Below are 23,127 nucleotides of genomic sequence, written 5' to 3'. Positions count from 1 at the left end.
ATTACATGTCACATGCCTGGCTGATGGTCACCATTTCTTCAGGGCGTACCATGTGAAGGCAATCTTGTCGTCTTAGCAGAATCCTCTCCTCCTTTTTTCCAAAGACACCCTCCTTCCCCGGAGAGACTGGGGTTTTTGTTGTTTGTTTGTTTTGACTGAGTACTTTGGTAAATGATAAGGGCTGCTTGAAAACACTTGATAGTTCAGAGTAACAGAGGGGATTTTAGAGGCCATGGTGGGAAAAAGAGTGGGGAGAGAGAATGGGGCACCTGGCTCAGGAGAAGCTTTGGGGAAAGAAGGGAGATGTTCAGAGGGGTTTCTGTTGCATAATTTTGCCGTATGCTGCGTGGAATCACCTCTGCTCTCTGCCTCCCAGGGCTGGTGGTAAAATCCACCTCACATGGACTGCATGGCAGTACCAGGTCGATTTGGGGGAAAGGACCGGAAGCATGGAGACCACTTGGAGCAGCCAGGGGACTGGAACCACCCCACAGTCAGCCAGGACACAACCAGATCATGTCACTGCCTGCTAGCTGCCTCTCCTGGGTCCCTCCACTGCATCACCCTCCAGGATCCTGGCACAAAGCCTTGCCTGTCCCTTCCCCTATCTTCCACCTCATCATCCCCTCCCTGGCTCTGCTCCACTCCCTGCAGACCCACCTTGGTTTGGCAAGCCCTGGCCCCCACTGTCTGGCTCAAAGCAAACTCCTGTTCATCCTTTAGGACCCAACCTGAGCAGCTTGCCCCCTGAGAGGGGTCCTAGCAGCTCCGCACGCCTCCTTTGGTCTGCCTGTACCTCTGTTTAGCTGCCAGGTTTTTTTCATTTTGTTATCTTGTTCTAACTTTCCTTTTTTTTTTTTTTTTTTTTTAATTGAGACCAAGGCTCACTCTGTCACCCAGGCTGTAGTGTAGTGGCGTGGTTTTGGCTCACTCCAACCTCTGCCTCCAGGGTTCAAGCGATTCTCATGTCTCAGCCTCCCGAGTAGCTGGGACTACAGGCGTGTGCCACCACACCCAGCTAATTTTTGTAGTTTTAGTAGAGAGGGTTTCACCACATAGACCAGGCTGCTCTCAAACTCCAGACCTCAGGTGATCTGCCTTGGCCTCCCAGAGTGCTGGGATTACAAACGTGAACCACTGCACCTGGCCTAACTTTCCTTTTATAACACGAATGATAAGGAAACACATCAAGCCATGCTCAAGCTAAAAATTGTCATCCATGCATTAAGCAATGCTCAAACTAAAAATCCCCATTTGTGCATCATAATGAGAATTAAAATTGTTGACCTGTGACAGTGCTTTTTCTCTTTTGATGCTGATACCAGTTGTGGGACGGATAGTTACCATAATTATTCCCACTTCACAGGTGAGGAGACTGAGGTTCAAAAAGGTGAAGTATCAAAACAAAGTTCCTTCCACACCCCACCCCCAGGCTTCTCATTTCCACTGTACCCAGCTGTCCCCCTAGGAGAGAGTGAGCCCAGGGGCACAGAGGGGTGGCTATTGGCGGGCACTCTGGGCATCCCTGGTGGGTTGGCTCTGTGGGTGCTGCCACCCTTTCCCATCTGGACCCTGCTCACCTTGTGGATCATCTGAAGGTGGTTTGAGCTGTGTCTCTAACTTGCTCTCTGACCTTGGGGAAACAGCTTCACCTCTCTGGGCCTTAACTTTCTCACAAAAGGAAGGGGCTGCACTTGGAATCCAGTGCAGAGGGAGGTGTTTCTATCCTCTGGGACCCTCCCTTCATGGAGACTTGAGAAAGGTCAGGATCATCTTGGGATGCTTTTCTCCTGTCAAGAAAAGAGCTTGCCACAGATTTCTTCATTGTCCACAAATTCTGAGGAGGTGGAGGGACAATGATAGAAAATAAACAAAAGGGACCTCTCTGTGGAAATTCAAGACCTGGGCCTAGTTTGCCTCTTTCCATGGTTCTGTGGCCACGGCCCTGTTCTAGAAGGAGCCAGTGGCCGGGCCCTTTCCGCTGTCCTCTCTGAAGTGGAGTGATTGCTGGTTGGTTATAAAGTTGGGCGATGCACGTGGAATGCAGAGGAACTTTTATTCCCCCGCAGAACTACTGACTGGCAGTTCTCAAAGGGCCAGAAATTAACAAGTAGAGAGGTGTTAGGACAGTGTTGACATCTCTGGAAAAAACAAATGCCAAAAAGATTCAATTGACAATCTTCTTGCCATTCAATAAGCCAGAATCCTTCAGAGTTACACATTAACACGGGATACAGAAGCCACAAATTAAATTTTTACTGCAATCAAATTTGTTGAGGAAGCCACATTTGTGAGGAGTTTTGGGGCATGAGAGAGACTACTACCGAACTCAAGCCTTTAGGCCGTCCCCCACACAGGTCATCTCCTTGGTAGGACTGAGCCTGTCTCTAGGAGCTGGAAGGAATTCAGAAAAGCAAGATGGATTGTTATGGCTTATTACATCAATGTGTGTGTGCAGGAGTTACTTAGAATCCAGCAATCAGCTCCTCAATGCTATCTTCCACTATTTTGTCAAGGTTCTAAATGAAGCGTCATCTGGTACTCAAGGGACCATATTTCAAGAGTTCCGAGAAGTGCCACCTTTCCCCCTTTCATAGAATAACAGGAAAAGACGTGCTTGAAGCACAAACAATCCATTTAGTTCTCCAAGCTTGGATCAAGCTAGATGTTTGTTTCTGCAAGGGGCAGATGAGCAGATAAGGAGTGTAAAGACCCTTTCCCTAGTTGGGAACTGTCCTACTAGGCCCAACAGGTCTTGTGTCACTGCAGGTCCTGTGTGCTTCTTTAGGAGGAATGACAACAGGGCTTAGTCATACACTTGCCTGTTCCCTTTTTCCTTTCCCACTTACCTTCCCCGCCCGCATCTCGTCTTTTATCTTTTAAATGCTGTTAGTTTTCACAGAAGGAATTGTTGAATTTTCACTGGAGAATAAATGATTTCCTTGCCTCCTAATGATAGATCTCTGCTGTATTGGTGTCATTGTATTAGGTTGGCGCAAAAGTAATTGCGGTTTTTGCAATTGCTTTCAATGGCGAAAACCACAGTTACTTTTGTGCCACCCTCATATGTGCACGGGTGCACGGTTATGTAAGAAAGGTTTAGCTTAGTCTCGTTCTGCCAATGCCATCCTCAGGGGCAGGGGTGGCCTCTGCCTCACCTGGCTTAGAACCTGATTCCTCCTGTGTGTGTTGAGGGTGGGGCCCAGCTTTTGAGTTTGTTGTTAAAAACTAAAGGGCACAGTTGTTGGGGATGACTGTAGTTTCATTCATATTTAGTCTCTGTTTCTCTAGGTCTCAGTTTTCCCAGGTATAGAAGGTGCCTAATACGGGAGTGGCCTCAGGTGGCCCGCAGACCTGGCACGCAGTGGCTGTGAATTGTGCTCCAAGATGGTTACCCACTTTTCTTCTCCGTTCCCTTTCCTCTGCTATGTCTGGGAGAATGTCACCATTTGGGGCTAGCCCCTCTCCAACACTATTAAGTACCTGCCAACTGCCCTTTTTAACAAAGATCAGGCCTTGGGCCACCATGAGTAGAGAGTTAACAGTCATTGGCTGAAATGTAAAAACATTTTTTGATTTTTAAAAAATTATTACTGGCAATTATTGCATCAATCCTGATTTCCTGTTTTATAAGTATAAGACAAAATGTATGTCTTAATACATTTATGTAAGTTCAGTTTACGGAGAGCTCTGCGATAAGTTGTGGCACTGACAGCAACCAGTCATGACAGCAGTTCCCAAGAGGGGCCAGGCACAGTGGCTCACACCTGTAATCCCAGCACTTTGGGAGGCCCAGCACTTTGAGAAACTCAGGAGGTCAAGCCTAGCCTGGGAAATATGGGGAAACCCTATCTCTACTAAAAATTTAAAAAAAAGAAAGGAAAGAAATCACCAAGAGGGAACATATGTGGCTGAAGTTGAGTAAACCGCACTCTGCAGGGTCTCTCAGGACGAGGAGGTCACGCAGTCAGGAGGCAGCTCTGCTTACATCCTTCTCCTCTGTTCCAGGCATGGATCCTGAGAAATTAGAACGAATCCAGCTCCCAGTGCCAAATGTGGCAGAGAAGAACACCTACAACCATCCGTTGGCTGAAAGGCTCATCAGGATCATGAACAATGCTGCCCAGCCAGGTGCCCACTTGGGGTGTTGTCTGTCCACAGGGCTACACAGTCATAGGGAGCAGGCCCCACTGGGAGCCAGAGCCCTGGGTGCTAGGCCTGAGCCTTCTGAGTTTCCGGGCCAATCCCAGACTCTCCCTCTGTCCCTCAAGCCCTGCATCCTGGGCCAGCCCTCCTGCCTACTAGGACTGTATCTTTAACTCTGGGTCTCCTTTTTCCATCCTGCCCCTGCCACTTGGTAACCTTCTTTCTTCTCCTTCCATACCCCACCCTTCCTTTGCTGAGACTGTCAGTGTTTGTCACTGTGCTCCCCACTCCCGGTGCCCAAGGCAATACTGTGAGAAAGAACTAGGCTGGGAGTGGAGTGAGGGGAGAAAGTTTGAAAGATTTAAGGGGCCAGTGTAGTAGAAGACAGAGTTTTGTTACCAGCAACAGTTGTGGATAGGTATGGGAACAGGTAGGAGTGAGACTGTGCTTGGAGCAAAACTCAGTTGGAAGAGGCAGATGAAGATAGGGTGCGCTAGTGCTGGGGCTGGGTGGGGCGCAGCAGGGAGACCTGATGGAGCTGAGACCGCTCAGCCTTCTCCTTGATGGTCCCTGGGTCTTATGTTTAGGAAAACTTACCTTTCGTGATAGCACTTTTTCATTTTTTAAGCAGAATCCCTCTTCTCACATATTTTCACCTGACTTACAAGGCATTCACAAAGGGATGAGCAGGGAGGTGGGCAGAGGGGTGTATCTGCCTTTAGTTTTTTTCCCCAGTGACCCATCGTGGTCTCTGATGTTTCCAAGGCCTTAGAGTCATAACGTGAGGACAACCTCCTTTCCACAGTGGGACCTTTCCCCAGAAACAAACTTTAAAGACGCACAGAGGAGTTTGCATAAGAGCAGTTGTCCTTAAGTCAGTCAGTGATTAGATGCTTCTAGGAGAGATGCCACATGTGGGTTTTGGCATTCTGAGCACCTGCAGTCTACACTGCCCAGCTGTGAGACCCTGGATGAGTCACTTTGCTTTGCTGAGCCTCAGTCTTTGGAGCACTCATTGCAACAGGTGTTTATAGAGACTCCTTGAGGAGGTGTATATAAAGTGCTCAACACTATACCTGGCTCGCAGTAGTACGTAAGTAATAGCACAGTAAGTAAGCTGTGTGAGAGCTCTGTTGCACTTGCTGGAAACCCAGCTCCCTCCAGCCTAAACAGTACAAACAGACAGACAGAGCTGTGTTGGCTTTTAAAGTCTGCTGAGGCCTGGATTCAGGCAAAGTTGGATCCAGGGGCTCAAACAGTATTTTTCTACATTTGGTCTCTGCCACCTTCTGGGTTGACAAGATAAATGCCAGCCCTTCCAGCTAGCCCTTTCTCCACTGAGACTCTAGACTTGCTCTGTGCGAGATGCTTAGCTTTGGACAGTCTAGTTGAAAGAGAGATCTCAAAGTGATATTTGCAGAGTACTTGACAAAGATGGAAAATGCTGGCAAAGGTGAAGAGGTGGCCGATAGATTATAATGCTAGTGCCCCTCAGAGCCTCACCACAGTCCTCTGCTCAGCCCAGTACAAGGAGAATTTCTTACCCAGAGGTTCCAGCAAATTGTGAGGTTGAGCCTTACTGTCTCTAATGACTCCCTTGCCTGGTTCTTACCTCGTCACTGGGACCAAGGGAATGGAGCACCCCATCCAGCTGGGTGATGTGCCCAACCCTGGAAGGGGGGCAAGGAGGACCAGCTCCACCCAAATCACATGACCAGAGTGGGACTGGCAGCTCCCTAAAGGAAATCGGGGTGCAGGGCCACTCTCCAGGTGTAAGTAGTGTTGAGTCACCCTTTTTCCTGTACCCCCTGCCAGTAAATGGACTTCAGGGAAGTATTTGGTATAGGCAGTTTTGATGTGGAACCTTGAATTCTAACTGATTGGGAATGGTTTTAGCATGGGGAGTTCCCTCTGTGTCCCCACTGGATGTTGGGAGCCATGAGCGGTTGGTCTATCACCTCACCTGCTGAGCGCGACATGGATAGGCAGGAGCCTTGGGCTGCAGGGCTCTCCACCCTGGGTGTGCAAAGCTTACCCTGGTGTGCTCTGCAGATGGGAAGATCCGGCTGGCGACACTGGAGCTGAGCTGCCTGCTTCTGAAGCAGCAAGTCCTGACAAGTGCTGGCTGCATCATGAAGGATGTACACCTGGCCTGTCTGGAGGTGATGCCCTCTCCCCTCCTCCTTCCTGTATAGGGGCCAAGGGAGAGGGACAGGAGGCTGGGAGGGCAGCTGCTGGCATCCAGATAGGAGCCCTGGCCCATGGTGTCATCAGTCACTAGCTAGAAGTTGCAGGGCCTGCTCTCCTGAGACCCCACTCCAGCCTACTTATTTAGCATGGACTTCCTTTCGGCTGAGACTCACTGAAGGGTCCATTTAATTGAGTTTTAGTACTTTCTGTCACAGTTATTAGGTTCTGTATTTGTCTTCAGAATTTTTCTTTTGGTATTACAAAAGTTTTATGCACATAGAGACATATTCATGCATATACACACACTGATAATGGTTTTTGTGCTTAAAATATACATTCATTAAATTTTCAGTAGCTTTTATGGTACCCCCTCTTATTTTCTGTGTTTATTTTAGAAAATTTAGGAAGTACAGGGAAGTAAAAGTAACAACTGTAGTTGACACTTTGGTTGTGTCTGTGCAGACACACACACATATGTGTATATATATACACATATAGCTAAATAAATATATTTAAGTATTATATAAGCAAATAATTACATATGTAAAGAATTCTATTTATACAATATGAAAACATACAGTGTAAGTATATATTTACATATGTAATGTGTAATTATATGCAAATGTATATATACAAATGAAACATTTGTTTGCATATATGTAAATGGAAACTAAGTATGTATATAGGTATGTATAAGTATATAGATACACATACATATAAATGAATTTGTCTTACACAAATGTAGTTGGGCCAGGTGCAGTGGCTCATGCCTGTAATTCCAACATTTTGAGAAGCTGAAGTGAGAGGATCACTTGAGGCCAAGAGTTTGAGACTAGCCTGGATAGCATAGTGAGACACTTTCTCTAAAAAAAAAAACAAAAATATTAGCCAAGACACACCTGTAGTCCCAGCTGCTCAGAAGGCTGAGGCTGGAAGATTGCTTGAATCCAAGAGTTTGAGACTGCAGTGAGCTATGACTGCACCACCACACTCTAGCCTGGTCCACAGATTGAGATCCTGTCTTTAAAAAATAAACTCAAAAAGGCGTCATAATGGCCATATTTTATAACCCATTTTCCCCCAATGAGCTGTATATTAACAGCTTCTCATGTCATTACAGTCGAACTACCTATCCATTCCCTGTTTTTATTTTGAAATCTGTCTCCTTTCTTCTCTCTCTCTCTCAATAAGAACTATTTTGTAGGCCAGGTACAGTGGCTAACGCCTGTAATCCCATCGCTTTGGGAGGCTGAGATGGGCAGATCCCCTGAGGTCAGGAGTTTGAGACCAGCCTGGCCAACATGGTGAAACCCTGTCTCTACCAAAAATCAAAAATCAAAAATCAACTGGGCATGGTGGCAGGCACTGTAATCTCAGCTACTTGGGAGGCAGAGGCAGGGGAATTGCCTGAACCCATGAGGCGGAGGTTGCAGTGAGCCGAGATTGCACCACTGCCCTCCAGCCTGTGCAACAGAACCAGACTCTATCTCAACAAAAGGGGGGAAAAAAGTGTTTTTTACATTAAGGGTATTAGTCCAGATCTGTTTTATACACACTCATATTTTAGAATTTGTAGTTTGCCCAACTTGCTCACCTAGATGAGACCTGCCTCCTTCACACCTTCCTTCTCTTTTACAGGGTGCGAGAGAAGAAAGTGTTCACCTTGTACGACATTTTTATAAGGTAATTGGCAGAGCACAGATGGACAGCAGCATGGTGGCTCTTGTAGAAGCAGGAGTGTGGTGTCTGGTTCTATGCAGATAAATGTTGTGTGTCTTCAGTTATTTTTTATGCCTGTAGTTACTGAATAAAAATGCTCAATTTTATAGTGTCTAAGGCAGCAATATCTAAACTTTTCTGCCCATGCTCTTATCAGTAAAATTTTTGAGGACTCAGCTCCAGTATATAACAATTTGTTTCTCAGTTATACATGGATTTGTTTATTTGGGAATAATTATATGTAAATTATAAACTATGTGCATATAAACACATGTGAGTAAATTATGTATATATATGATGAGCTTATGTTCATGAGTTATATGTGCTTACACATATAAAATTATGAATTACCTATCAATTTATGAACTGTATACATGCATATTATTTACGTGAGTATGTGCTAAGGAACCTTATACAGGCTTCTAAACCTTTATTAAGTTTATTGAGATTTTGTAAAGTGCCACCATGACTTCCAGAATCTGAAAAATTTGCAGAGCTTTGTCTTCAGGTTCCAGATGGTTTAAAAAATATCTAATTGGGATGGTTTTGTTTTAGCTCTCTAAGGTATATGTTTTAGTCCATTCAGGATGCTAAAACAAAATACCATAAACTGGATAGCTTCTAAACAATAGAAGTTTACTTCTGTCGGTTCTGGAAGACGGGAAGTCCAAGATCAAGGCAGATTTGATATCTGTTGAAGGTCCACTTTCTCACAGATGGAAGGCTCACTTTCTTTTTTTTTGAGACAGAGTTTCGCTCTTGTTACCCAGGCTGGAGTGCAATGGTGCGATCTCGGCTCAACACAACCTCCGCCTCCTGGGTTCAGGCAATTCTCCTGCCTCAGCCTCCTGAGTAGCTGAGATTACAGGCACACGACACCATGCCCAGCTAATTTTTTGTATTTTTAGTAGAGACGGGGTTTCACCATGTTGACCAGGATGGTCTGGATCTCTTGACCTCGTGATCCACCCACCTCGGCCTCCCAAAGTGCTGGGATTACAGGCTTGAGTCACTGCGCCTGGCCGGAAGGCTCACTTTCTTAGATGGCACCATCTTACTGTACGACCTGATCACCGCCCAAAGGCCCTACCTACTAATTCCATCACCTTGGGAATTAGGATTTCAACATATGAATTTGGGGGGCATGGGGAGCAGAAACGCTCAGGCCTTGCCAGCCTCGTGTGGCTTTCAAGCAGGGCTCATCACTCCTCAGCCATGGTGGATTATTCCACAGGTCAAATAGTCATTTTTCTCATTTGCCGGCCTCCAGATCAGGTCTCTGCAGATCCTGCGAGTGATGGTTTCCCCTCTTAACGTGGCTGATGAAGTGCCTCCTACAGGAGGAAGGTGGCAACACTGCCATTTCCTCCTAGTTCCCTGTACTTTAGTTATTCAAGTCCTCTTTAAGCTGCTATTTCTTTGCAGGAATCTTTTTAAGCCACTATCCATTATTGTCAGTGTTTGTTGAGATAAAACAAGGTTATATAATTTGGAGATCCACCTTGCCAAGCTCAGATGACCCTATCCAGCTGGAACAGTGGACATACCCAGACAAGGGTATGGACCCCCACACACTGAGGAGGAAATCCCACTTTCCCCTTAGAATATCCCAAGCCACACTTGGCCTCCAAGTGAGGATACACCGCTACTAGCAAAGCCCACAAGAGAGCAGAAACCTCAGGGATGCATTAATCATCTTTGAACCTCTTGCCAGTATAACTGCCCTAAGTTTATGTCCCTTAGAAAGCTTTGGATTGCAAAACCAGAAAGACATATAGGTAGGCATTTCCCAGAGGTCATTCTTTATTATTAACAAAAGGAGAGCTCTGTTTAAATTCTGGATCCCTTCTCCCAACCCAGACTTTTCTTAATTTTATCCTATAACATTTATTATACTCCGAGTATAATTTTGCAGCAGTTCTTAGGTGTTTTCAGGAATGGTCTTCTCTGGTGGTGGTGCTTATATCACACAAGAATATTCAAATTTAGTTGTAGTTCTGACAACTGAAAAAACGTAAAAAGGATCTATTCCCTTTTCCACCCCAATTCTGTGTGTGTGTGTGTGTGTGTGTGTGTGTGTGTGTGTGTGTGTGTTTCAGAACTTGTAAGAGAGATGCAGCTGTTGTAATGGTCATTACCCAGTAGAGATTATAATGACAGTGAGTGCTCACACTGACCCACCCCTGACTGAGGGGCAGGCTCTGTGCCTCCTCGCATCTCATGTGCGTTAACTCATTTCATTGTCACAATACCCCAAACAGAGTTGGACTGTCATGCCATTCTTGCATGACAAAGAGGCGAGAGGTGTAAAGCTGGATTTGGTTATGTGTCTCAGAGCCCCACCACCCTGTCCTAAAGGGGACCTCCTGGGCGGTCACGACCCTGAGGAATGACATAACCCCAAAAGCACTCCTCAAAAACAAATGGAACAAGCCACGTTCCCCATAAACATGGGGTAATGCTAACCTTAATTAGTTATACTCTTCCTTCCAGAGGTGTGGAGGCTCGTCTTTCTAATATGGTAACTTCACCAGGATTTTCCATTTCTCCAATCATTCTCGACAAACAGATGATGTTAAACACTTGAAATATTAGCTTTTTTTATGTTTTAATTCTACATAGTATTATTTTTGTTGTTTTTTTTAAATTAACTGCTTTGAGAGAAGAACTCTCCATGTACTTAAAAAAGGAGAAAATTTTGAGAAGTGCAATTTGATATTTGGTCTGTCATTTGAGCATGTGTGTTTGTGTTCACGTGTGTATTTTACTTCCTGGTGATTTACGAGAACTCACTAATGAGAAACAGATGGCCCCCAAAGCCATGAACTAGAGTTTATAATACTCTGTTGTTTATGGAAAAAAAAAGTGTGAATAATATCCTCTTTCCTCCCTTCTTTTCTTTTTAGGGAGAAGACATTTTTTTGGACATGTTTGAAGATGAGTACAGGAGCATGACAGTAAGTGAGGAGTTGGGACACACTCGGGCTGGCGTGTGCCTATGTTCCTGCCAAGCTCACCCTGCCCATCCCGGAGGGGGTTTTTTTACTCAGGGCCTTCTGACCAAATAGCACAGATCAATGGGGAAGCAGATTTAGAATGGTGTCTTGTAATCCCCATCACTGTTAAAATTTCAAACTGTATTCACTTGGGAGGTGTCAAGTGAGTCACGAAGAGACTCTGCTAGGAATAGCAATTTGGGGGCAGTATCATTTTACTGAGGAGTTACTTGGTGCTGGATGTATACAATATATGGTACAGATTACATGTCTTTATCCTCATGCCAACCAATGGTAATAGCTACTGCCAGTGTCCCTTTCTTGCTGAATTCGTCTGTTCTCATACTGCTATGCAGAAATACCCAAGATGGGTAATTTATAAAGAGAAGAGGTTTCATTAACTCACAGTTCCACATTGCTGGGGAGGCCTCAGGAAACTTATCATCATGGTGGAAGGCACCTCTTCACAGGGTGGCAGGAGAGAGAATGAGTGCAAGGATTAAAAATGCCAGATGCTTAGAAAACCATCAGATCTCATGAAAACTCACTATCATGAGAACAGCATAAGGGAAACCGCCTCCATGATTCAGTTACTGCCATCTGGTCCCACTCTTGACATGTGGGCATTGTTACCATTCAAGTTGAGATTTGGGTGGCGACACAGAGCCAAAGGGTATTACTTGCCAGTGAGGAAACTGAGAAAGGTCTAGTGACGTCCCCAAATCTGCCCGGCCAGTGAGTGGCAGGGCCAGGCTTCCAGAGCAGGACAGCCCATCCCCCGTGCTTCTCCACGTATTATGTCCCTGCCTCCCTGTTTGCTGCTCCACTGGAATGTTCCAGCTTGGAGCTCTTCCTCCGATCTGCAGTGCCAACATGGGCTTCCTTCCTCCTCCAGCAGCCAGAATCACGGGAAGCCATCAGTTCGGAAGATCCAGCTTTCTCTACTCTGCGTGTTTGTCTCTGTATCCCAGCACCTCCCCTTGGCTAGGCACTCCATAAATACATGATAGATGATCCTTCTTGTGGATATTACCCACCAAAGCGTGTGTGATTTGGGAAGTTGATAGTAAACCTAAGTGTTTAAAGTGTCAAGAAGAAAAAGGCAGCATGTCCTAATTAGCTCCTTGGCTTCCCTGCCCGTACCCCAGGAATCTGGACAGATGGGCCCTCACCACGTCCTCTGTCACTGCCTGTCTGAGACTGCTGCGGAGCCTTTTCAAGGGAAAGGTGTAATTGGCATAAGTCATCTCCAGAAATGCCCCAGCAGCACCCTGCGCCAGGCCTCTGTGGGCTGCACATTCACAGCCCCTCATCATTCCTCCAGCTCCTTAGAGAGTGGCTCAGTCTTCCACCCTTCAGACCATTCACTAGAGTGGAAGGGATTCAGTTGTCGTTTGCCATTTCCTCTTACCCCTGAGACATCCTCCTGCAATGTCATTCCCTACAGTTTGGTTTCCTGTTTGGAAATGTCAGGCTCCTATGGCAGTTGACCATGTGGAAAAGCTCGGCTCCTAAACCCCTGCTCACTGTCTGCTCTGGACAATGCAACCCTGAGTATATTGCTTCAATTCTGAGCCTTGATTTTTTTTGTTTTATCCATAGGGTGGGGTTCCTACCACAGAGCCCCCCAGGCTGGATATGATAAAGGCAACAAAAGGCCTCATGTGGAGTCCACACACCACAAATACTCATTTCCTCCCCTTCTACCATGGGGAGCTTCCCGGCTTTTGTTTGTTTGTTTGTTTTAATCAAACAAGTATCCTCTGTCCTATACAATGCTTGACATTCCAGAGAAATACAAAGGTGCCACACCCTGAAGGGTGAGGGCTGATTTGCAGATTTGTTGGAAGAAATTTATTCTAGTTCTGGAGATTTGTATCTGCAAATCAGCCCTCATCGAATACAGCTTCTGAGTGGAAGGAGGTGGGGACAGGCCCTCGGAGGCTGCTGCGTCAAAGTCAGGCCGTGACTTGTGACCCTTCCTTTGTTTCCCTTATTGCCTCTGGTTCCATGCAAAAGGTGCAGTGAGGTGATGGTCTAGCTCTGCCCCCAGCAGGCTTGAGGGGTTCACTGGGAAGGTTGTGGGGGCAGTGGCAGTAGCAGGGAAGGAGCCACAAGTGATTGAGTGAGGCAGGAGCTGCCACCCCTGCTGGGATAGAAGATTTGGAGTGGAGGACCTCAGGCCTCTGGAGGAAAGTACTTAAAAGTGTCCAAAAGAAAAAGGCAAGCAGCATGCGCCAAGTGGCTCCTTGGTCCCCTGGCCCATTCACCGGATGTCTCAATCTGTTTTCTGCAGCTCTACTAGAATTCCACAGCCTAATTTATAAAGAGAAGAAATTTCTTATAGTTCTGGAGTTTGGGAAGTCCAGCATCAATGTGCTGGCATCTGATGAGGGCCTTCTTGCCACATCATCCCATGGTGCAAGGTGGAAGGGCAAGACAGAGCAAGTGGGGACAGAGCTCCCTCTTATAACAGACCCACTCTCATCAAAATTGAGCCACGCCTGCAGTGACAACATTATTTCATTCATGAGACCTAATCCTGTCTTCATAGGCTCTACCTCTCAACACTGTCATACTGGGGATTAAGTTCCCAACACATGAGCTTTGGGGATACATTCAAACTGCAGCACTGGGTATCTGGGCAGCTGGGCCCTCATTGTATCCTTGCCCTGTGTGGCCAACTGTACCTAGCAGGAGGGGGCAAGTGTGGTATGTTTGAAGGCTGCTTTCTGAAAAGAGAAGACACCAGGAAAGCTTGTGATGTTTGAAAGAGTAAAACGAATTCTGTAGAAAGCTTACCCTTCCTCCGTGAGGCCATAGAAATGAAGTATTGGTGTTACAGCAACATGTGTGTATCGATCACCACTACTGATGCAGCAGACATGTGGGAGTGGTGGCCGGGAGGGGGTGTCCCCTTGTGTCTTAGTCATGAAAGAACGCTTTGCAGAGGTGGTGTGCAAAGAGGCATCAGCTCTGACCCAGTGCCGTGGCCATGCACCTTTCGTCCTCTAAGCTCAGTGTCCCTTCATGATGGGGCACCAGCACCTGTCGTCCAGCAGGAGGTGATCCCAGCAGGTGTCTGACGCTTAGTAGATGCTCCAAAAACTATTGTGTTTTGTTATCCTGGGTAAGAGGTGAAGGGGACAAGGAAGGAAGGAGGAACACTGGCCCTAGGCTGGGAATCGCAGACGCCCTGGAAAAGGCAGGCCTGGCCTCGTGTCTTGGCTCTGCCACCCACCAACTGAGTGACCTTGGATCCATTTTTCTGCTTCTCTGAGACTTCCTTCATCAGCAAAGTGGGAAGCATTAGGTCACCGCCTGCCCTGTAGTCAGCTCTCATTAAAGAGAAGCTGCCATTGCCACAGTTGTTATCATCATCACTGAAGGACAGAGAGGAGGAGGCAGGTGGCAGGTGGCAGGTGGGCTTGCAGCTGAAGGGATAAAGCATGCTAAGCCTCCTACTGAGAATCCCTGTCCCTGCTGAGGTGGAGAGGGGATGCCAGGAGGAGCAAGCAAGGAGGCAACTTCTCAAGGGTCTGAGCTGCTGCATTAATTAAAGGAAAAATCCAACTTAGAAAACCAGAAGGCATATTTTTCCCTTATCTGGCTGCCTCTGGGCTTTACCTCAGTGTAAATCCAGGATTTAGATTACTCATTTACGTTTATTAAATGCCGGTCAAGGCGAGGAGCCTGTGTAACCTCCCCCAGCCCATTCCTACTCCCAAGTGAGGGACCTGCTTTTGAGGTTTCCTGTGATGTCTCTTCTAGATGAAGCCCATGAATGTGGAATATCTCATGATGGATGCCTCCATCCTGCTGCCCCCAACAGGCACGCCGCTGACGGGCATTGACTTTGTGAAGCGCCTGCCATGTGGCGATGTGGAGAAGACCCGGCGGGTGAGTGAGCACAAGACCTGGCGTTGCCTGGGCCACTGTTCTCCAGAACCACTCCCAGACCAGGCAGGAAAGGGCCTCTGTCAAAGTCAAGACCCTGCCCTGGACACAGCTTAGCTAGCAGATAGAGAGCACAGACTTGCCACCAGGCGTGACTTTCCAAAGCACGTTGCTCTTTGGAAAGTGGGATTTGGCATTCCATTGCATTTGCCACCAAATGTTGGCTGCAGGCACATAGCCTTCACCGGTACAGACAGAGTCAAGCCCTGAGCTCAGGTTTTTGTGAACCATGGCAGGTAAGCACAGTACATCCAGTGCAGGTGAGATTGGTGTAAAATCTTAGTCCAGCAGCCTCAGGACCCCTAGAGATAGTGTGATATTGAGGCATCTCCCTGCTGCTCTTGGGACACAGTCAAATGAAGTATGAATCTCGCCAGCTGCAGGAGAGATGTGTGGTGTGTGAAGAGATTAGTTCTCAGAACAGCTGCAGTGTGTGCTTCTGTTATCAGCCCTTTTTTTCTGAAGTAGGTGCTCTAGGAAGCAGAATTTGCAAGGCTGTTCATGGTATTTTATCTCCCGGTGAGATCAGAGTTTCTTTCTTAGAAAGCACCATAACCTTTTCCTAGAAAATCATTCCCTGGAGACATGAATATTTGTGGATAGTTTAGAGGAATTCATTGCATGCAGCTCCCCGTGTCAGCCTGTGACAGAGGTGTTTCACTTTTGGATTTTGCGAAGCAGAAATGACCTGTCATATGCACCTCAGACACAAGGAGTCTGAACCTTCCTCCCCACAGCTAGTGATTCTGCCTCAGAGGCCTGGGGGTGTGGAGGAAGTGGGACCATGTGTCTTGAGTCAATCTACATTTCCAACTGTCTGACCAAACCCACAAGCCTCACCGCAGGACCCACCCTGTCCTGGCCACTGACGCCTTCCTTCCATGTGCTCCCAGCCAGGCGCACGATTCTGTTAGTGGGTGGCAGTGTTTGCACTGGGCGTTCTGGCATCAGCTTTCACTGGGGGACTGGTTCTGACAAATGTCTGTATGTTGCTTCCTGATGCCGACATGCTCACCCTCAGGCAGGGCTATAGCATCCTGTGCCTAGAAGGCCCTGCCTGGAAGATCCGCCCAGCCCCAGAGCCAAAAAGGTCCAGAGGCCTGAACGCTGAGCACTGCTCCTTTGGATTCCACTCTGCCCCTTTTTTTGGTGGCTACAAAGAGCTGTGATCCAGCCTGGGGTGCCTGGAGTGCAGTGGTGCGATCATACCTCACTACAGCCTTGAATTCCTGGGCTCCCACCATCTTCCCACCTCAGCGTCAGTAGCTGGAACTACAGGCGTAAACTACCACACCTAGCTAATTTTTTTTTTTAATGGAGTGTTGCCCTGTCTCCCAGGCTGTTCTCCAGCGATTCTTCTGCCTCAGCCTTCCCAGTAGCTGTAACTACAGGCGTGTGCCACCATGCCTGGTTAATTCTTGTATTTTTAGTAGAGCTGGAGTTTCACCGTATTGGCTAGATTGGTCTCGAACTCCTGACTCATGATCCGCCCACCTCAGTCTCCCAAAGTACTAGGATTACAGGTTAATTTTGTAAATGTTTTATAGAGATGAGGTCTTGTTACGTTACTCAAGCTGGTCTTGAACTCCTTTTTTTCTGAAGTAGGCGCTCTAGGAAGCAGAATTTGCAAGGCTGTTCATGGTATTTTATCTCCCGGTGAGATCAGAGTTTCTTTCTTAGAAAGAAACCTCCAGCCATCCTCCTGCCTTGGCCTCCCAAAGTGCTGAGTTACAGATATGCACCACCACACCTGGCCCACACTCTTTCTTCTGGTTCACAGTTCATCAGGGTTTTTCTTACCACTTTTGTGAATGCATAGCCTCTGTTATGAAGTGGATCAATTTAAATCAGTTCTTTATGTGTATTTCTTCTTTTAATTCTATAATCATCCTAGGAGATTGACATTGTTATTATCCCCATTTTACAGAGGAAGGATTTTTTTTTTGAGACAGGGTGCCGCTCTGTCACTCTGGTGGAGTGCAGTGGTGCCATCTCAGCTTGCTGCAACCTCCACCTCTTGGGGTCAAGTGATCCTTCCACCTCAGCTTCCTGGGTAGCTGGGATTACAGGCATGTGTCACCACATTCTACTAATTTTTATATTTTTTGTAGAGATGGGGTTTCACCATGTTGCCCAGGCTGGTCTCGAACTCCTGGACTCAAGCGATCCGCCCACCTCAGCCTCTCAAAGTGCTGGGAATACAGGTGTGAACCACTGCACCCGGCCCACAGAGGAAGAAATTGAGGCATGGAGAAGTCCAGTGATTTGCTCAGGGTCACCCAGCTAGTGAGTAGCTGAGCCATGAGTCAGCCCAGGCAGTGTGGCCCCCAGAACCTAGACTCTTAGGCACTCTGATCCACTGCTTCCCACACTGCCTTCTTTAGATCGACTAGATCTGCTTAGGACACAGGGATGTCAAAAACACAGCCCCAGTCCTGAAGGGATCAGAGTCTAGAAGGCAAAGTGAAGAGACAGAAGCAGGCCATGTGGCTCGGGCCCTTATTCAAGCAGCATTAGGTCAGGTCACTTATCCCTCCTGGAGCAGGAAGTGGGACAGACACCAGATAGGAAGGCACAGGCCCAGAGAGATGTGGCACATTCTGGCACCTCCACAGTGGTGATTGAAGCTGGAGCCCACAGTGGGATGCGATGGGACTGAGGGTGCTGGCAGGAGCCAGATCATGAGGGCCTTGGAACTCCTTGAGAACCTTGGCTGTCACCTCTTAACACTGTTTCATGACCTCGTGGCCTGCTGGGCTGGGGCAGGTGGTTCTGACCAAAGGCAAGAAATGGGAGAAATACAGGGGTGAGTTTGTCAAACATGTAGCAGAGGATATGTTGCTTCTTGTCTGCTTTGAGCTACTGTCTGTCTTCATTTGCTAAGTAGAATGTGTCTGCCTTTCCAGAGTTATTGTGAGGACTCAGCAGAAGGCCAGTGACAGGTCTTGATGATAGTCTCTTTACCCCTCACATGTCACATAGTTGCAGTTTCCCCAGGCTGTCTGGCCACCTCCCTTGCCCTGGATAGGATACACAGCCCAAGTGGCTAGCTGCAGCACGGATAGAGACCTGGAACATCTCAGCTTCCCTAGAGCCTCTTTGCCTGTCTGACCAGTTTCCAAAAGCAACTCTCAAGTCCTCCCAGGATCCCTGGGCAGGAGAATGATAGAAAAGCAGGCAGGCTACCTCAAAGCCAAGTCATCCACTTCAGAAAAGCTTCCTTTGTAACTTTAAGAATTTATTTCTGAAGGGTAGCTTTGGCCACTCATCTCACTACAGTTTCTGTTGCAAGGTAGCCATCTAGAATCATCCAGAAGCTTAGCTCCTCAGTCCCACTTCAGAAATCGGAACACAGCGGTGTGCTTTGAATTTGAGCTAAAGGAAGTTACGTGGTTTAGCAAGCAATTGAGGGCTTATGTGGTTCGTTTCAAGTTTTTTGCTTGTGTTCAAAGAACATTCCAAGCTATCCCTTTGGATTCAAAGGTTTTCTTTCTTACTTTTTTTTTTTCCCCACCAAGTAGACTTTTTAAAGGAGGCTGACCCTTTTCAGAAACTCCACCCTTTATTTTCCTTAAGGATTTGTTAAAGAAGTTCAAACAATTCTTTCTGGCAAATCATTCCTAAATATTCATAGATTTATCAAAGAGCTGCTAGATTCTTGCTATATGCCAAATACTGTCTGCCTGGGGGTGCAGAAATGAGCAAGTCATGTCCCTGCTCTCTCTAGACCCCTCTCTTTATACCTAGAGAGGTAAAATTTATTAGCAAGTAAGTGAGTAGCAAGTTTGGTATCAAACCACAGTCAGAGCTTTAGAGGAAAGAAATCGCCTGCTATAGCCAAGGACTGAGAAGCAGTCCTCCTGCAGGTAGAGTGATCGGAAGAGCTGCTCTGCAGAGGTGACATCTAAGCTGAAACCTGGAGGGTGAGGAGGAGCCAGGAAGGTTAAAGTGATAAAGGAGGCACTTTCCAGACAGGGAACAGCACATGTCCGGTCCCCGAGAGGCGACCAAGTATGGCAGATTCAAGAAGCACAGCAAGTGAGGGAGGGGCAGCAACAGAAGAAGATGGTGGCAACGCTTTGCAGGCCCTAGGAGGCATCTCATGATAAAGCAATTTTCCCTCTTGGTCTAGCTGACGAAACTGTTTTCCTTCTTTATCGCTTCTCTCAAGTCCTCCTGCATGTGGGATAGGTCCAGCCCAAGCCCAAAGTTCTGCTTGAATGTTCTCACTGGACCCCTGCAGCTCCAGTGACCTTCATTTTTTATTTTTATTTTTGGAGATGGAGTCTCACTCTGTCACCCAGGCTGGAGTGCCCTGGCATGATTTCATTGCAACCTGCACCTCCAAGGTTCAAATGGTTCTTTTGCCTCAGCCTCTAGAGTAGCATGAACCAGCATGCCCAGCTGATTTTTTTTTTTTTTTGTATTTTTAGTAGAGACTGGGTTCTTCAGTCTGTTGGCCAGGCTGGTCTTGAACTCCTGACCTCAAGTGATCCATCCACCTTGGCCTCGCAAAGTGCTGGGATTACAGGCGTGAGCCACTGTGCCTGGCCCCCTCTTGCATTTTAAAAACCACATCACTTATTCTTTCTTTCAACATAATGATTGGACATTTTCAAGGTATCGAACTCTGAGTAAGATGCAAGACTAGAACAGTGAACAAATAATATAAATACGACCAAAACAGCAAGGGCGCCACTGAGCCATGCCAGCTAAGAAGGGAAATTCATGTTGAAACGAAGGTCACTGGAGTTGCTGGGGTCCAGTGAGAACATTCAAGCAGAATTCTGGGCTTGGGCTGGACCCACCCCACATGTAGGGAGACTTGAGAGAAGCGGTAAAGAAGGAAAACAGTTCTGTCAGTTAGACCAACCACAGGTCAAAGCCCAACTCCAGCTGCATGACCTTGAGCGAGTTCCTCTCCCTCCCGGAGCCTCAGGTCCCTCGTGTGTCCTACTTCTCAGCTGTTGCCCAGGGTAGATGAGAGTGGCTGTGAAGCAATAAGCCCAGGGCCTGGCAGACAGTAAGCACTCAGGAAGCATGGCTGAACAGAAATGGAGCAGTCTAGTATCTAGGGTGGGAAAGAAAAGGAGTCTTTAATGATCTAAATCAACCGAAGCTTAATGCCAGACGAAAGAGAGTTAGGAATAGGAGTTTTTGGTGAATAGCAAAATCCAAGTTTGAGCCACTAGCCATCCGTATATAGTCATCTTGGAAGCTGTTCTGAAACAAATGTATTTGCACGAGGTTTTCTTTGGCAGTTTTTGTGTTTATCACTGACCTTAAGGAAATAGGAGATCTTGCTTTCTTTTTGGATGTGTATTCCACAGTAAAGAAAATACAATAACATCTCATAAAACTTCAAAAGTAAAGGGAAAAGAATCTCTCATGATTTCATCACCCTACACAAACAATACTCAGACATCTTTTGTGCTCCTCCATCTTGGTCTGTAAAGAGAATGTCCCAGGGTCTTGCTTTCATCCCTTCTTTTTTTTCTTTTCATCATAGCACAAGAAGTTCTTCATGTTGTCATAGTTCAAATAAGTCTGGTTTCTTATGGCCTCATAAAGAAAGGTTTATCTGGTATTTTCCTGCAAGTAGACATTTTGGTTGCTTCCAGTATTACATTATTTTCAGCTAAACTATAATGAGCAGCTTCATGAATACAGTGTTGTTCTTTCTTTTGAATTGTTTCTTTAGGGTAAGTTCCCAGAAGTGGAATTTCTGGTTCAAAGGGTATGAACGTGTTTTTTTTTCATGACTCTCTGCACATTGCCACATTGCTTTTCCGCGGGGCTGCGCCCACATTAAACTGCTTCGGCACTCTTAAGAACGACTGACTTTCACAGCTATGTGGCCTCAGTGGGCTTCTAACCTGAGAGACTGTTGCCTAAACTGGGTAGCTTGCACACGCAGCAAAGAAGGAGAAGGGCAAAAACTGAGCCTTTGTTCCAAGCCAGCTCCTGGGCTCAGCGCATCACCGGTGCCATCCCATTGTACTTGCATGGTGGGTGCCCCATTTCCAGAGCACAAGCCTGGACTCGGGCCATTCACATGCTTACCAAGCCCCAGCTTGAGCCACAGTGTGTCTTGAGCCACCCACCTTCCCCTGCTCACTGGACTGATTCCCCCGTGACATTGAGTTTGCCAGTTTGCTTCCAGACTCACCAAAGCAAAGAAACTGGAGAAATCTCTTTATATTTGAGCTTGGTCAGCTGTCATCCTTTTCAAAATCTAACCTGTTCTTCCTGGGTCAGTCCTTCCTAGTATTCTGTGGAAGACTGAAAGAATAATAATTTCTTTTTCCTTTTTAATAATACTTTTACATTTACCTCTTTACTTAGCAAAGAAAAGCACTCAGTAAAACCCTGGGTCCCAAGCCTGAAATCTTCTGGAGGTCAAGGAGCGTGATTGGTTGGAAGAACACAGAGCTTGGAATCCAGTTATTCATTGAGTGACCTTGGGCAGGCTGCCTGTCATTGCTCTGCTTTGGTTTCCCCATCTGTAAAATCGGAACCACACAGGGTCATTCAAAGGCTTAAATGAGACCACACTGTCCAGCTGCCATAGCACCTGGCAGGCCATGGGGAGCCAGAGAGTGGTTATTGTTTTAGGGGGTAGTCGGATGAATTGTACGGCTCTTATGCTCATATTTTAGCTTTCTTTTGTGAATTCCCAGAGTTGTGGGCCTGCCCAATGTGACTACCAAACCCTTATAACCCCCCTGTCCCCATGGGAGCCCAGCTTTTGCCTCTAGTGGAGCTCTCTGCCCTGTGGGAATCGGCCCTCCCCACATTCATGGGCATGGCTTCTCATGTGTTCTTCCTTCTCCTAGGAGTTGGGGTAGGAACCAGGAAAAGTATTGAGGGATTTTATTGTATAGTCTTCCCTCAGTATCCGTGGAGAATTGGCTCTAGGATTCATTCCCCCAAAGACACCAAAATCCACAGATGCTCAAGTCCCTTATATAAACGGCATAGTGTTTGCATATGACCTACACACATCCTCCTGTCGACTTTAAATCATCTCTAGATTACTTATAATACCTAATACAATGTAAATGCCATGTAAATAAATTGCTATACTATACTGATTAGGGAATAATAAGAAAAAAAAGTTTGTACTTGTTGAGTACAGATGCAACCGTCCACTTTTTTTTCGAATATTTCGATCTGCGTTTGGTGGAATCCAGACATATGAAACCCATGGAAACAGAGAGCCGACTGTATGTGTTTTATATTCTATTTTATATTTATGATGACTGTTGGTTATTCGTGTGTTGTTTGCAGAGCAAAAGCAGATATTGGCCCATATTGGGAGCCAAATTCTGAACTTTTAAAGTATTTATAGGAAGTTTACAGTTGTTCAGAGTGATGGGCTACAGAAAGCCACACGTTTCTATTTTCTCACCCACCTGCTCTGCTCCTGCATGAGTTATTTGCCTTCAGAACCCCGAGAGGAACGGAGGTTTGGGCATAGAAATGAGCATCTCCTTGACTTGGACCTGGGTGTGATGGGCCTTTTCCTTTCTTCCTCATCCTCGTGGTCATGACTTCTTGAGAGCTCAGGCTGCCAAGTATTTCAAGTGACCACCCAGGTTTTGGGCCTTCGGTACTTGGGCTGCCGTGGATGTTTAAGTTTCCTGGTGCACGTGGTTAAGCAACAGAAGTGTCGTACATTCCTGAGTTCACGCCCAGCTCAGCCACGTAGCAAATGTGTGAACTGAAAAGCTCTGTTTCTTTCTCCATCAAATCTTAAAGTTACAATAAGATGTCCACAGTTCCTGCCACAGGATCTGTGCTTACTACATAGAAGTTCTTTTGAAGGTTTGAATGGAACTACACTTTTTTTTCTGATTGTTATGGATGTCTATGAAGACTGTACTTTTAAAAACTGTTAATCAGATATGAATGCTACCGTCACCATCGTCATCATTGTAACATGAGAGCTGATCTTTATCTCGGGCTTTATAGTTTACTGAGGACTGCACTGCCTTCGCATGGGACCAGGAGATAGGATTGCTCTTCCAGTTTCAACCTTAGGAGATTGCTCCAAGGTCTCCCACTGGTTAGGGCCCAAGGCAGCACTGGGTACAAGCGGGCTGATCAGCTCCTCATT

At 46.6% G+C, this 23,127-nt stretch overlaps 1 protein-coding gene across 13 annotated transcripts in view; it reads left to right on the top strand.

Annotated features, from left to right (window-relative positions):
* CLEC16A (C-type lectin domain containing 16A) overlaps window positions 1-23,127 on the top strand; it is a 229,092-nt gene that overhangs the window by 88,564 nt on the left and 117,401 nt on the right. For all 13 annotated transcript variants that reach the window (XM_035267032.3, XM_078344753.1, XM_035267035.3 and 10 more), the window contains 5 exons: window positions 4,009-4,131; window positions 6,199-6,308; window positions 7,975-8,019; window positions 10,962-11,012; window positions 14,823-14,951. In XM_035267032.3, coding sequence (XP_035122923.2) covers window positions 4,009-4,131; window positions 6,199-6,308; window positions 7,975-8,019; window positions 10,962-11,012; window positions 14,823-14,951 — 458 coding nt within the window. The remainder of the gene's footprint in view (window positions 1-4,008; window positions 4,132-6,198; window positions 6,309-7,974; window positions 8,020-10,961; window positions 11,013-14,822; window positions 14,952-23,127) is intronic.

This window comes from Callithrix jacchus, chromosome 12, assembly GCF_049354715.1.
Source record: "Callithrix jacchus isolate 240 chromosome 12, calJac240_pri, whole genome shotgun sequence".
Classification (NCBI taxonomy): Eukaryota; Metazoa; Chordata; class Mammalia; order Primates; family Cebidae; genus Callithrix; species Callithrix jacchus.
Note: the sequence above shows the minus strand (reverse complement) of the source record. Positions and strands in the feature narration are given on the sequence as shown.